Raw genomic sequence first — 15,071 nt, forward strand, 5'->3', positions numbered from 1 at the left:
GGCATGTAAAATCAAGTGTTGAATTATTTGGAATAGGTGACAACATGTATTCTTTATTACTAAATTCCGAATATGATACATTGAATAACGTGCTAAAGTTTACTAATGCAAGGACTTTTCAGAATTTTGGATTCTTTGCTGGATATTTTTATTTTGTCGTTGATTCTTCTACGGTATCTTTATAATACATTAATTATCATTAATTTTAATGTTTTAAAATATATTAAAAAATTATTTAGAATACCAATATAGTGTATATTTAATGTTCAGTAGAGGACAACACCAAAAAATCAATAAAGAATTTGGATTCTGACTTTTCATCTCATTTGATGGTTACTATTATTTTTTTTTTAATTCTGGTAAAGGAATATACTTACTCTACACTCTTCTTAATAATTTAACTTCTAGTTTATGATATTTATAAATAGTTGTTAAGATTGGATTTTTCACTTTTAAATTGTGTGGAAGGCATGTAAATCAAGGGTTGGATTTATATTATTAATGTTCAAGTATGATACATTGATGGTGGTCAAGGAAACTATATGTTAATTAAGGACTTTTCATCTCATTAGATATGGTTACTAAATTTTGTAAATTATGGTAAAGGAATACTTACTTTACACTCTTCTTAATAATTTAAGTTCTAAATTATAATATTTTTAAATAATATATATACATCACTTTAATTTATTATAAGAAAATACGTATTTAACATTAATCAAAACTTTGTACTAACAAATAAAAAGTTGAACCTAAATAGTTATTAATATTTGCATCCTACCTGCGTGCAACTTTAAAAGTATGACGCTAGTTCGCTACTGTCATCAGCTTTAGAATGTTGATTAAGTGGGACTTAATTCATTACTAATTTTTTAATTAAAGAAATTTAGTGTTAGTCAAACCAATATAAATATATTTTTATTTTAAAATTTATTTAAATTAATATTGGTAGTTGATGTTAAATATATATATATTTTTTAATATTAGTTTAATTTGTATTTGTTTGACCTATTATGCTAATGACTGTGACTTAAAACGAATCTTGTAGATTGCCTCTATTTTCAACAAAAATAACACAAATAAGAAAAATTATAATTGATGAAGGAAATAAACGTGGATAAAAGTGTTGGTAAATCAGGGTTGAATTTGTATTATTAATTTCCAAGTATGATACATTGAAGGTGGTAAAGGATACTATGTTTGTGGAGGACTTTTCATCTCAATATATGGTTATTAATGTTTTTTAAATTATAGTAAATTAATACTTACTCGACGTGCTCTTAATAATTTAACTTCCAAATTATAATATTTTTAAATAATATATACATCACTTTAATTTACTATAATAAAATATATATTTAGCGCTGAAAATTAATTCCAAGTAAATATTTAAGTTAAATAGTTATTAATATCGAATTTGGATGGTACTTATATGTAATTTTAAAACTGTGAAACTAATTTATTAGTGACGATTTTTGAAAATCAATATTAAATAGTGTTGATTAAGCTTACGTTAATTCATTATTATTTTTTTAATTAAAGTAGTTTAACTAACGTTTATACACTTTTATTTCAAAATTTATTTAAATTAGTATCGATAGCTTTTTATAATATTAGTTTAATTTGAATCGGTAGTATGTTCTAAGAAAAATCTCATAGAGTGTCTCCATTCAGGAATAACAGTTCAAGAGTTTGAGAGACTTAAAACAAACTTAAAAATGAGGTATTTTATTTTAAAAAAATTGAATTTTTTTATGCAAAATTATTTATTAAATTGTCAAAATTAATTTTATTTAACATTTTTGTTTCCATAGATAATAATGTTCATCTATTTAATCTTTTTATATGTTTTTAATCATTATCATGAGTTTGAGAATAAGACTTATCATCATCACTAATTACTTTTTTTTTCTTTATTGTTTTGCTTTCACATGTATATATATTGTTATTATCTTGTTCATTGAAAGAGTCCACTTGTATTTTCAAATTCACTTTTCTTATCAATTTTTATAAATTTAATCATAGCTCCTTTTTGTGATGCAATTAAAGTCTTAACTTTTTTCTTCTTCTAGATTTTTTAATAATCTGATTCAATTTTTTTAGTTGACATATGTATATGTTTTTATATGAAAAAAAATATAACATCACTAAAAATAAGTAAACTTGATTGTAAACTTGTAATATCTTGAAGTCTTGAGTTTCTTTTCTTAAATCTCAACTTTTTCATACACCTACAAAGTTTTATTTTAAGATTAATCATTAATAAAAATAATTAAAAAATTATTGTTCTTCTCATCTAGGACCCTAAACGCTACTCTCTATGCTAAAATCACGTAAAGGAAACACATTTATAATCTTAATACAATTTCATTAAATAGAATATAAAAACAACATCACCACAAATAGAAAGAAAAACATACTAACCATTAATGAGAATAAAAAGAATGGTATGCATGGAAAGTATGAGATTCAAGGAATAAAATATGTCAAAATTTTCAAAAAAAAAAAGAACTCTAGAATAGAAGAAAATAAGGAAATGGAAGGAGTTGAATCAATAGATGAGAAGACACAGAGATAAAAGAAGTAAATACAATTATAATTGAAGTCACAAAAAGATAAAAAGAAGAAAATTAAATCTAAATTGAATTCACATAGAGATAAAATAAGAAAATAAAATCAAAATTGAAATCATATAGAGATAAAAGAAGAAAATAAAATTAAAATTGAAGTCACATAAAGATAAAAGAAGAAAATAAAATCAAAATTAAAGTCACAAAGAAAAAAAAATAGAATCAAAATCGACTATAAGAGAATAAAAATAACTAATTACTTTTTTTCTAAACAAAATTATATTTTATTGGAAAAAAAATTTAACTCATTACATATCATTTTTAATACTAATAAAAATTGGCATACACTAATAATAATTTAATTAAATTTTATTATCAACCATAAAATTATAATTAATTTAATAGAGGTATATTATTTTCAAAAAACGTTTTGAGATTTTTTTTATCTTAAACATAATTTTATAATATATAATAGACATATATTAGTAGTAAGAAAAATTGAGACTTTTTTAAAAGATAATTTTATAATTAATTTAATATAAGAATATTAGCACTAAAATAAATTTTGAGGCATTTTTTAATAAACAATGTAACATTTAATTTCTTTTCTTAACATGAAATATTTTTTACTTACAAAATTAAATTATATTCCAATTTTTTAAAAAAAAACTTAGAAATAGAGAAGTCATTTCCCTCTCATTTAATTCTAATTTGGGACAAAATTATTTTCCCGTAGATGTTGCAACGTAGGTTGCCGCATGTTAAAAAAATTAGAGGAGTCATTACATTAAAAAGGTTAAAAAGACTTTTTGAAAAGAAAAATTGGTTTTCAAAAACAAAACTTAATTTTTTATTTTTGGGAAAAAGAACGGTTCCGTATGATTAAATATGAAGATTTTAAGTTTGAATAAATAATTACATATATTAGTTCATTAGATTTGAATAAAATAAATTTCTTTAGTAAATAACAATTTTAAATAATTATTGTTCCGATTCGATTCAACTCGAAATCATCAATAGAAATAACCATCATAATTTTGTTTTTAAAAGATAAACAAAAGAATAAATAAGTATTTAAACTGTGTTCAATTTTGACTCTTAAATAATATGAGATTTATTAAGTATACGAAACAATTGTAAACTAAACCAATTTAACAGAGTTTAGAAGATATAATTTAAAGTAAATTATGAATGATTTTTTTTTTTAAGTTTGTAAAAATGGGCTCATTTCTAATGAATTTTATTTCTTAAAGTCTTGAACCCTCTATACACTTTCCTTATGTTTAGGTACTCATTATTATTTTCACAACCTTATCACATCTTTGAAGAGGCAGCATGTGAACAAATAAATATATTCAAAATATAGTTTTCTTATTGATCCTACCCAATCTTTTTCTTTTCTCCTGTTTCTGAATATGTGAAAATTTTATATTCCATATTTGTCAGTATCAACAAGGAAATCAGAATTTTCTAGTCATTTAAATAAGTGGAAGTGTTGGTTTTATATATATAGGTTCAAGTTTTTTAGAAGTTTGTGTATTTTTGGGATTAGAAGCTTTTAAGTGCTAGAGTTGTTTTTTTTCTAGCAAGGAAGCTACCATTGGGTAAGGATCTAATAGCTTACATCGTTAAACTAGATTTGTTTGATTTTAACAATTTAATTATACTACTTTTTTACTCATTTAGGGTGTTGATCGGTTAGTTCGGGTTAGATTATTATTTTGCAACTTTGATGGTTAACATTTTTTTCAAAACATTAGAATTGGTAAGTTTTAGTTGCGTAATTGTTTTTTTTTTTTTTCAATATATTTTGCTTGATGGAGGAGTCATTTGGTAAACACAGAGAGATAAATTCAGTCCAAGAATTGATATTAATTCCAATTTAAAATTTTAAAAAAATAAGTTTATAAATTGTTATTCTTATATATTACTTAATTTTTTTCAATTATATTAGTACAAGCAAATTTTTAAATAATTCATCTTAGTGATAAAAAATATGTTTAGAAACTGATTTAAAGATCGATTTTCAAATTAGAGACAAATTCTTTTGATAGTTAAAATCTTGATAGTTAATATTTATGATTAATTTCGAAACGATTCATAATAAAAAATATTTTAGTTATTAATTATAAATTTTTTAAATTATTTAAATTATCAATAATTTTAAATTTATAAATTAATATCTAAATCATAATAACCTATTATTTTTTGTTACTAATATTAATTATTATTAAAATATTTTCGTTCATAGTTGTCATCTATACGGACAAAACATTTTCGTTCATTAGTTGGTTTTTACTCGTTGTATGTTTGAACACGGAACTAAAACAATTTTCTCTTCTCTAGAACAATTGAAATAAATCTCAAAATTAATAAAAAAAAGTATATAAATGGTTGTATTATTAGCTTAACGAATCTAGTCGATGATGATATAATGCTAGATATTATTTTTAGACTTACAAATGTAGGAGTTAGGAGTTAAAGAAATGTGATGACGACTTTCAATTGTGTATATCTTTTAGTATGTTTCATAAAAAGCATATCTTGTATATGTGACAATTAAAGATATATTTAATGATATCTTGTCATCATACATGGAAAGAGATGATGTTCCAAACCTAAATAGTAGAAATTATAGTTCAAGACAAAGTTAGGTGTGTCATTTGCTTTCATTTCTAATCTTTTTAGATCTTTATATGTTTTGCAAACCTTTGGATGGTATGAGAGGAAACTTTATGTACATATAATAACTTTCGATATATATATATATATATATATATATATATAATTTTTTTATCGTTACAAGAAAATTTCTAAACGGTGATTAATTTTAGTGATTAATAATTATTAATAACTATAGTAACCAATTTACATACACATTTATAAAACTAAAAATTATTGGTTACTAAAATAATCATTATTATAAATAAAAAATTATAATTGATCTTTAAAATTAAGTATCATAGTTTTGGTTATCAAAAGAAATTGGTTACTAAAAGTTAATTCCTAAGTCTTGACTACCAAAATGATTTAGTTTCTAAATTGTTCTATAATTAATTAGTGACCAGTTATAATTTTTTATTTATAATAGTAACTATTTTAGTAACCAATAATTTTTAATTTTGTAAATTGGTATACTATAATGACTAACTATTTTTGGTTTATAAAATTGATTTCTAATTGATGATTTTCTTGTAGTGTAATTAGGTTATGAAAAACAGATTACTTGATTTCAACATTTAGTTTGATTTTGCTGGAACAAATGTAACAATATGATCGTATTTAAACAAGGAAAAGTAGATCCAAAGAAAATTTTTACTTTGACATAAATAAATATTTGGACATGAATGAAAAACAAAGTCTCAAATATCTTTTTGCCGTATAATGATTGAAATATATGCCCTATTAAGTGCATTAAATATGTAATCTAGTATCCTCTAAATCAAATATGATGTGGAGGATCCAATGTTCTAATTCAATCATACTTCCTAGTCTAGAAGTCTCTATAGTTTTACGAAAATATTTATAGAGGTAGATTCACTATGAGGCAGAACTTTGGCCATACAACACTTGTTTGATTTAATTGGAATCATGGTTGCAACAACTTTGGATCTTAATATAGAGCATGAAGTTAATTTTTAGATTGAAATTATCTTTACAAGGACTATAGTGCTAAGGAATGAATGCACTTGTTTGAAATTTTCTCATGCGTTATTTCTTAGTTGGGATGTGGTTCGTGTCAGTTCAAAATTGATCATGTTGAAGTTATGACTCTAAAATAGATCTATTTCCATCAAGTTGTTGTTCTCTCAAGTATTTTTTATGTTGCTTACTTGGATTAAGTAATAGACTATATTTATATATATCATGTTTTCTGGTTCGAATATGTTCCTAGTATTTTTTATTGTAATGTATTCCTTAAAAGGGTTTAGTTGATGTTATTATTGAGTGTAACGGTGTCACAAAATGTTAATTTTTTTTTAAAAGGTTAAAGCAACCCAATTATTCTACTTTATTATTTATTTATTTTTTGTTGATAAAAAAATTGACTTAAATAATGGAAGGTGTAATATTTATTTAAGTTCAAAAAGTGTTGCTTATAATGAATAAATTAAGTATTTATAAAATTTGGAGTGTCGTTTATGTTGTTCATTGTGATTGAAAATGTGTTTCCTAAAGAATAAGGTGATTTTATATTTGTGACTTCAATACAACATTTTATTATCACACTTGCGGCAGAAGTTGTTTTAATTTTGGTTAAAATTCTCTTTTGGTTCCTATCTATTTTTTTATTTGATTTGGTCTTTTTTTTCAATTAAATCTCATTTGTGTATTTGTGTTAAATGAATTTAATTTAGTCATTTTTATTAGATTTATATGAATGACATGAACATCGTCTTTGAACATATCACATGTCAGTTTATAGTATTTATATCTTTTTTTTTTTTTTTAGTTTTTTTTTCACATGTCAAATTTGTGTCGTGTCATATGCACTACAAGAAAATTATTAAATAATGATAAATTTTATTGATAAATTAGTCACTATAGTGACCAATTTATAAATTATAAATTATTGGTAACTAAAATAGTTTCTATTATGAATAAGAAATTATAATTAATTACTAAATTGGTAATTAAAATAGTTTCTATTATGAATTGATCTCTAAATTCATCACTAACATTAGCTATCAAGGTTTTGGATACCAAAAGAATTGGTCTTTAATTAGTCATTTGGAGACCAATTTAGAAACTAATTCCTTTGGTAACCAAAACCTTGGTAGCTATCGTTAGTGAACAATTTAGACATCAATTCATAATCAAAGTTATTTTAATTACAAATTTAGAGATCAATTATTTATAATAGAAATTATTTTAGTTACCAACAATTTTTAGTTTATAAATTGACATCTAAATTGCTCAATATATTGATTAATTACTTTTTTGTTACTAGAATTCATTATTATTTAAGGATTTTCTTGTAGTGGTAGTTCTGTATCACATGCCACACTCAACGTTTTGTGTCACATGTCAGAGTCAACATCACGTGTTAGTGTCAGTGTCACATGATTATGTCGTGTATTCAATTTAGTTGCTATATTTATTCTTTAACTCAATTGAATCCAACTTAAAATGATAGACAACTAATTGATGACCAAAATCTCGTCCATAAAATGCTTGTTAACAAATTTTACCGACAAAAAGGAAAGTTTATTGATAAAATTCTTGACAAATTTTATCGGCAAAGAGAAAAATCTGTAAAATCCGTCATTAATTATCTGTTAGCAATTTTCGACAACAAAAATTTGTTGGTTAAAATTCGCCGATAATTATCTGTCGATAACCAATGAATTTTGGTCGTCAGTAAATATCATAAATTGATCTTCTTCTTCCACCTTTTCCTATTCATTTTTTTTCTCTTTTTTCTTCTTCTTCCTTCTCTTGCTACTCTTCCTCCATCATTGGTTGTTGCCTCTGTCATTGCCTCCATGGTTGTCATCGTTGTTTGTATTCACCTCTATGATTGTCGCCACCACCTCCTCTTCTTCTTTCCCCTCCTCCTCCTATCCCTACTAGGGGTGGCAATTAAGGCCTGGCCTGTCGAGCCGGCCCCCAAAAAAAATGATGGGCGAGCCAGGGTAGTGAGGCCGCAAGCCCGCAAGCCCGCATAAAATTAAAAAAAAAAAGAAATTTGTACTTGTATATATTAATTACTTTTTTTATGGACTCTTGCATTAACATTTCAAATTCTTGTATAACTGGAAAAGACAAGTATTATGTATTTTTTAATGTGCTAAAATTTAAAGAATACATTGTGTATGTTATAGTATGAATATAATGAAAATGTTGAATTATCAATTTATCATCTAATTCTCCAAAGTCTTTACTTAATTTTGTGAACTTCTTAAAGTTTCCCAATTTTTAAACATCGAAAGTTTTATCATAAAAATTAAAAAAAAAATTAATTTTTTTTAAAGAAAAGCAGTCCAAGGAATATGCAGAGCGGGCCAGTGTTTGCAGCCCACATAAAGTTTGCGAGACGGGACGGACCAGTCCGCATTGTGCGGGCCGGGTCGGCCCGCATTGCCACTACCTCTCCTCTTCCTTCTCTTCTTCTATTATTCTTTTCACACACTTCCATTTAATTTGTAATAAATATTTCATCAAATCTGACAGAAAAATTAGCGTCCATTTTATTGACAAATTTGGTGATAGAATTATTAAAGGATTAAAAAAATACAATTATTGATGCATTTAATACATATTTTACAAAAATTAAACTACCAGAGGATTTACTAACAAATTTTCAAAAATTTAGCTACTGACAATATTACTAACAAATTTTAGAAGTCCATCATAGAGAAATTTACCGATGAATTTAAAAAAAAAATTAGTAATCAACATATTTACTCACAAATTTTATCATGACATAGTCAAAGTCCAAAATAGAAACTTTGGTGCTTATTTTTTCCAACAAAATTTATTGATAAAAATATTCATCAATAATAAACATTATAAATTATCAATAAATTTTAGTGACGAATCTATTATCGACATATATTTTAATCGATAACTAAAATTTTTTGATAAAATTCAACTACAAATTATATTTTACTAACAAATTTTTTCTTAAGTAATCTAACATTTTCTTATAAATGTTAACCGACACTAATGTAGTTTTATTTTAAAATTTATTTAGGTTAGTAGCACTTGGTTGATGTTAAACTTCTTTAGTTAACAAACAAAATACAAATTAATGATAATTAATTAGCATCAACTAAATTAACGTTAGTTAAGGTCAGCCTTCAAAAAAATCGATGCTAATAAGTTAGTCTACGTTATTTTGGAATAACAATGCAAAACCAACACTATTAATTAATTGTAGTCAGCTTTTACTTATCAGTGTCGAACAATACTAAATATCTATTTTCTTTTATATATTTGTATATAATTCTATTCAATAATTCACCCATATCTAACTCAAAATAAACACAAGGAAATTCAGTATGCAATATACACACATTCTCACTTTCAAATTAAATTAGATTAATTTCTTTTCAAAACAAAACATAACACATTACTAAAAATTCTTATATTACATATTACATGAGATTTTTCTTACAAATTTTTTAAAAGAATTTACAAGAAAAGATTTTTTTCTGTTATTTTTTTTAAGATTTTTAGTTGGTAGGTAATTCTTTCGTGAATAATCATTTCCTACAAAATTATAAAATTTGTAAGTATTTCCTACAAAATTTGTTGTGAAAAGTGTTTTATATAAAATATTTTGAGAAAATTGGTAACAATTTCTTAAATTTTTTTTTTCAACAAAACTTGTAAGTATTTTTTAAAAAATAATTTCAAAAAAAAAATTAACAGAAAATATGAATTTTTTTAGTAGTGATATACGTTGGTTATAATCGACCTCACACATGAAAATATATATAAAAATAAGTTATTTGTCTCATCAAGAAGTATTTCTAACATAGTTCATGTCAAAATACAAAGGAGAAAAATAAGATTTAGTACAGATGAAACATGAAACTTATCAATGCAACAAACTATTCGTAAATTGTATGATATTTTCATAGGAACTTCCACCTTCACTGACAGCTCTCACAGCTAAAGTCTTCCATCGAATGGCATTGTTCTTCATCTCATTGTTTCTTTCCATTATCTCTTCTACACAATGCTTCAGAGATTCTCCATCAACAACATTATTCTCATCAGTTGAAGCTCTGATTCCAATTTTCCAAACATCAGCAACATACTTCGCATTTGTGTTCTGATCTGACCAACACGGTACTGCAACTGTTGGAACTCCTAAGCACAGAGTTTCCAACGTTGAATTCCAACCACAGTGTGTCACAAAACACCCGACAGCCTCATGAGCAAGAACTTTCAACTGGGAACACCATTTTACTACCAAACCCTTTTCTGTTTTTCTCTCAAAATCTTTAGGAAGTTTGGTTTCTTCAGAAGCTCTCACCACCCACAAGAAATAACTCGAACACTCTCTCAAACACCAAGCAATTTTTTCCATTTGTTCCTCACCCAGTTTAACCATACTCCCAAATGATACATAAACAACAGACCCTTTAGGTTTATCATCTAACCATTCCATGCAATGTTCTTCACTCTTGTATTGTGTAACTCCATAATCTTCATCATTTTCACATCTTTTATCTAAGAAGAAAGAGGGTATATTTGGTCCTATGGTCTTAAGATTTGGCCAAATCTTCACAGCCCAATCTACTACCTAAAAATAAGTACATGCTCAATTAGGGAAATGATTTACAAATTTTAATGTGATGTGTATTATTAAAAGGTGAACTTTAAATCTAAGACATATAGATGATGAAATGAAGTACGAAAATTTAAAAAATTATGTGTGAATCAATATCATCTAAATATCAATATTTATAGTTTTTTATTAAAATATTTAAAATGGTTAAATATATTTATAGTCCTTAAAATTTTCGACGAAGCTAAAATTTATTATTGTAAAAAATTTAGATATATTTTTTTCTTCAAATTTTAAAAATAAATGGATATAATATTTTGTAACCTAATTTTATTAAATATTTTTATAGTATTAAATACATCTCATTATAACATTTAAATTTTTATAATGTTTCACACCATCCCAATTCAATATTGAGAAACACGTTTTACACATAAAAATAATTTAGTTTAAATAAGTCAAAAAAATTATATTTATTATTTTTTTTAACTTTAAGGATAAAGACGTACCAATGTTTCTTAGAGAAATGAAGTATCAAATTTATAATTTATTTATAATTTAGAATTTATTCTCATTGTTTTAATTGCTTTACACATTTGGAAAATTGATAATCTTGGTCCTGTGGCTATCTTACCGTGTAATTTTAACACGTGTAATCACGTACTAAATTTAAGAAAACATTTACGTGATTTTAATTATTTATATTTAAGAAGTTAAATGCTTTACTATAAAATATTAAATAAAGCATGAAATACATTAAAAAGAAAGTAAAATCACCCAACAAAAAACAAATTAGATGATTGATTTATGGGTGATGAATGATACACAAATAGCACATTTTCCACACTACACCTTTTCAACACCAATAAAAAGAAATATTTTTATTTTAAAATATATAATGAATTAAAATGAATTAAGTAAAAAAGTAAATATTTAATTAAAATTTTGGCTTTGATATTTAAATGTTTGATTAGTTTTGATTTCTACTTTTTTACTCGATTGTATTTTCATTTTTTTATTAAGTTTGAACGTAATACTTTTAGTAATCACTTTCGTTAAATTATTGTTAACAAAGTTTAAAATATTTCATAAGTCAAAATATGAATCTATCACATAAAAGGTTTTCAAAAAAATTTCAATAATTTAGATTTTAATACATAATACATTTCAAACAACATTTTCATTAATTTAAGAGACGGATATCACATCCAGACTTTTAAAAAAAAAAGAGAGAGAGAGAAATAGAAAGTTAATTAAGTAAAGAAAATAGAACTAAAATAAATTATAAATCTAAATATAAAAATTTAAATTAGTAATTAAGTAAAAATTAAAATATTAATATTTTATTAATTAAGTGTTAGAAAAATGTATGAAAATTGAAACACGTATATTTATAACTTTCCTTGAATTATTTCATCATTAAAATTGTTAAAAGTTGGGTGATAAGTTAGTGAGACTAAAATTATCCATGTTCCAAATGTGTAAATCAAGATTGAGCAATCACAATCTAAGAGAGGACAAGAAAAAAAGAAAAACAACAACCCATTTTTAAAATTTACAACTAAAATCAAAGCAAATTAAAAAGTTAATTTAATTTTTTTTTCACTAGTTGGAAATTAAGCATTTAATCTACCTTCTTGTTCTTACCTCCGGATCCAGCTCGTAGAACGTGTTACACAGGAGCCAATCAGCTTTGTGAATATTGGAGAACTGAGCCACACCAAAATCAAGCACAGTGTGATCTTCATCAAAGAAGAAAGAAGGCATGTCCCGAAGATGAAGTTCGGGCAATGAAGGAAGAAAAATCTGATCCTGTGTGAGTGGAACTTTCAAGTTTCCCAAGAGAACATGATAGTATATACTATTCACACTCATACTCTGAGTGAGATAAGAAGATGCAACTATCCCAAATCCCTTGGAAACATCAAGAGCCCAAGGTATGCATGAATCGTAAACAACACAATCAACAACATCTTCTTCTGCTTCACCAAGTTTCTGAAGAAGCTGAGCGAAACTTCGTGGCCCTACTTGCCAAAACCTATCCAAATAACCCTTCAATTCTCCACCTTCTCTCGTGTCGTTTTCGAACCCATCAGAGATTGTTTCAATGGCGATAGAAGGAGGCACAGTCTGAAGGTTGTTGCAGTAGGAAAGAGTGGTGACTAGTGTTACTCTCACACCTTCGTGTTCCAATAGCTTCGAGAATTGAAGCATGGGATTGATGTGGCCTTGAATTGGATATATCAACACCAAACAGTGTGCTCTTCTACTGATGCTTTTCTTCTCCATTTTCTTCTTCTCGTGAGTGCTTGTGACTGACTGATCAGTTTAGTGTCTGATAAAAAGGACACACACAGGGTTGTTTTATTCAATGATTGAGCCTCCACCAAACCAATTTGCGAACCACGTTGTTCTTACTTGTTAAATGTAATTTTTTTAAAAAATTTTAATTCAATTTAGTTCTTTAATTTTAAATTTGTATGGATTTAATTTTTTTAATTAAATTTATTTATTAAGTTTATTTTATTGATAATTTTTTAGTTTAGTAAGAATGTGTCAAATAATGTAAATAATTTAAATATTATTATAAAATGTATTTGAAAATTAAATAAACTTAACAAAATTTGATTAAAAGACTAAATTTTTGTCGTTCTAAAGTTGAAGACCAAAATTTTGAACATGGACTAATTCTAATTTTTACTAAAAGTTAAAAAATAATAAACACATTTAATTCATTTTCTTTTTTGCAAAATTTGTATTTAACCCTCCCAAAAACTTTTATTTAAGAATTTACAAAATTTAGTTGTAAAGGTCATATTTCCAAATTATAGTACAAGAAAATTTTTCATAATTTTAGTGATTAAAAATTAATCACTATAATGATTAATTTATATATTAATTTATAAAATAAAAATTATTAATTAATAAAATACTTACTATTATAAATAAAAAATTATATTTTATTTTTAATTTAATTTTTAAAATTTAACTATGTGAAAAAATTAGTGATTAAACATTAGTTACCAAGTTTTTTTATCAAAAATATCATTTTAAATTAATTTTTAATTAGTGATCAATTTAAAAATTTATTATATTTTTTATTTATAATAATAATAATTTTATAATCTATAATTCTTGTTTTTAAATTAATATCTAAATGGACTGTTAAGGAGAATTTTTTGGTTGTTGTGATACTGTTTATTTAAAAATTTATAAAATTTTCATGTAATAAATACATGTCGGTCATTTCATTTGTTTTTTCAGAGAGACAGTTATCGACATCATGATAATTTATTTATGGATTTATGAAATCTTTCGATACGGAACAATGGACGTGGATAAATGAACATCACTGGCAGAAAAATCCAACAAAATAAGTGAGTGTAGTGATGGACAAAAAAAAGGACTGACGCCGATTATTCAATGATGGAGACCGGAAGAAGCCAATTTCTGAACAGCACATCAAATCAAAATAAGTGTTGCTACTTGCTAATGTACTTTACTTAAAAATTATGTAGTTGGATAATGAAATTTTAATTATTTTTTTTAATTATTTTTAATTTATTATTTTAATTATTAGATTATTTTTTAGTGATGATTTAACGATGATTATAATAATAAATTGAATATAAATTAAAAATAATAAATTAAAATATTATTATTTTTATGTATTTAACCCATAATATAATACTTTATCTAGGTTAATAAATACCACAATAAGAAAATTTTTATATTAATAAAAAAAAATGAAAAACCAACACAAACATTGGTGGAGTTCAAAATCAAAACTTAAGTTTAAGAAAACATGTACTCGAATTGTTCAACTTGTTTTCAAAGAAGATTTGATTAATACAATATTGTAAAGATAAATTATTTAAAAAAAAAAACAAAAAATACCTTTATTTATATCAAGTTTTTCTTTATTTAGTATATTTATTCATGATTCATATACTAAATTAACTCATAAATCTTTTTTTTTTCCTTTTAGTGTGGAGTCTAAGTAGCAAATGAAGCGATAATTATAAAGGTTATCATCCAAAACTTACTATTCTTTTGATGGATATTTCATATCATATAATGAAAAAATTAAGATTTTGTGAAAAATGAATAGTTTGGAGTGTGTCTAGAATCAACAAAAATATAGTATTTAAGAATGGGAGCTTGCAAAGGAAATTTAATCTTCTAACGGTATAAGATTATTTGGCCATTAGAAGGTCTAATAAAATGAAAATATTAGAAGGGATAAAAGTAAGTTTGTA

The 15,071-nt window shown here is 24.5% G+C and overlaps 1 protein-coding gene across 1 annotated transcript; it reads right to left on the reverse strand.

Annotated features, from left to right (window-relative positions):
- Positions 1-10,010: 10,010 nt before the first annotated feature.
- On the reverse strand, positions 10,011-13,147 carry LOC114182435 (UDP-glycosyltransferase 74G1-like). Its single transcript, XM_028069301.1, has 2 exons — positions 12,460-13,147; positions 10,011-10,827 (listed from the first exon to the last, which is right to left on the reverse strand). Exons 1-2 carry the CDS (start codon positions 13,099-13,101, stop codon positions 10,117-10,119), a joined length of 1,353 nt encoding a protein of 450 aa, XP_027925102.1. The 5' UTR covers positions 13,102-13,147; the 3' UTR covers positions 10,011-10,116.
- Between the last annotated feature and the right edge of the window lie 1,924 nt (positions 13,148-15,071).

This window comes from Vigna unguiculata, chromosome 4, assembly GCF_004118075.2.
Source record: "Vigna unguiculata cultivar IT97K-499-35 chromosome 4, ASM411807v1, whole genome shotgun sequence".
Taxonomy (NCBI): Eukaryota; Viridiplantae; Streptophyta; class Magnoliopsida; order Fabales; family Fabaceae; genus Vigna; species Vigna unguiculata.

Bases quoted from the DNA above. Each gene is read 5' to 3' on its own strand.
- LOC114182435 (XM_028069301.1), bottom strand. From the start codon at position 13,101: ATGGAGAAGAAAAGCATCAGTAGAAGAGCACACTGTTTGGTGTTGATA. The intron at 10,828-12,459 runs GTAAGAACAAGA...ACTTATTTTTAG, and splicing joins TCTACGAGCTGGATCCGGAG to GTAGTAGATTGGGCTGTGAA.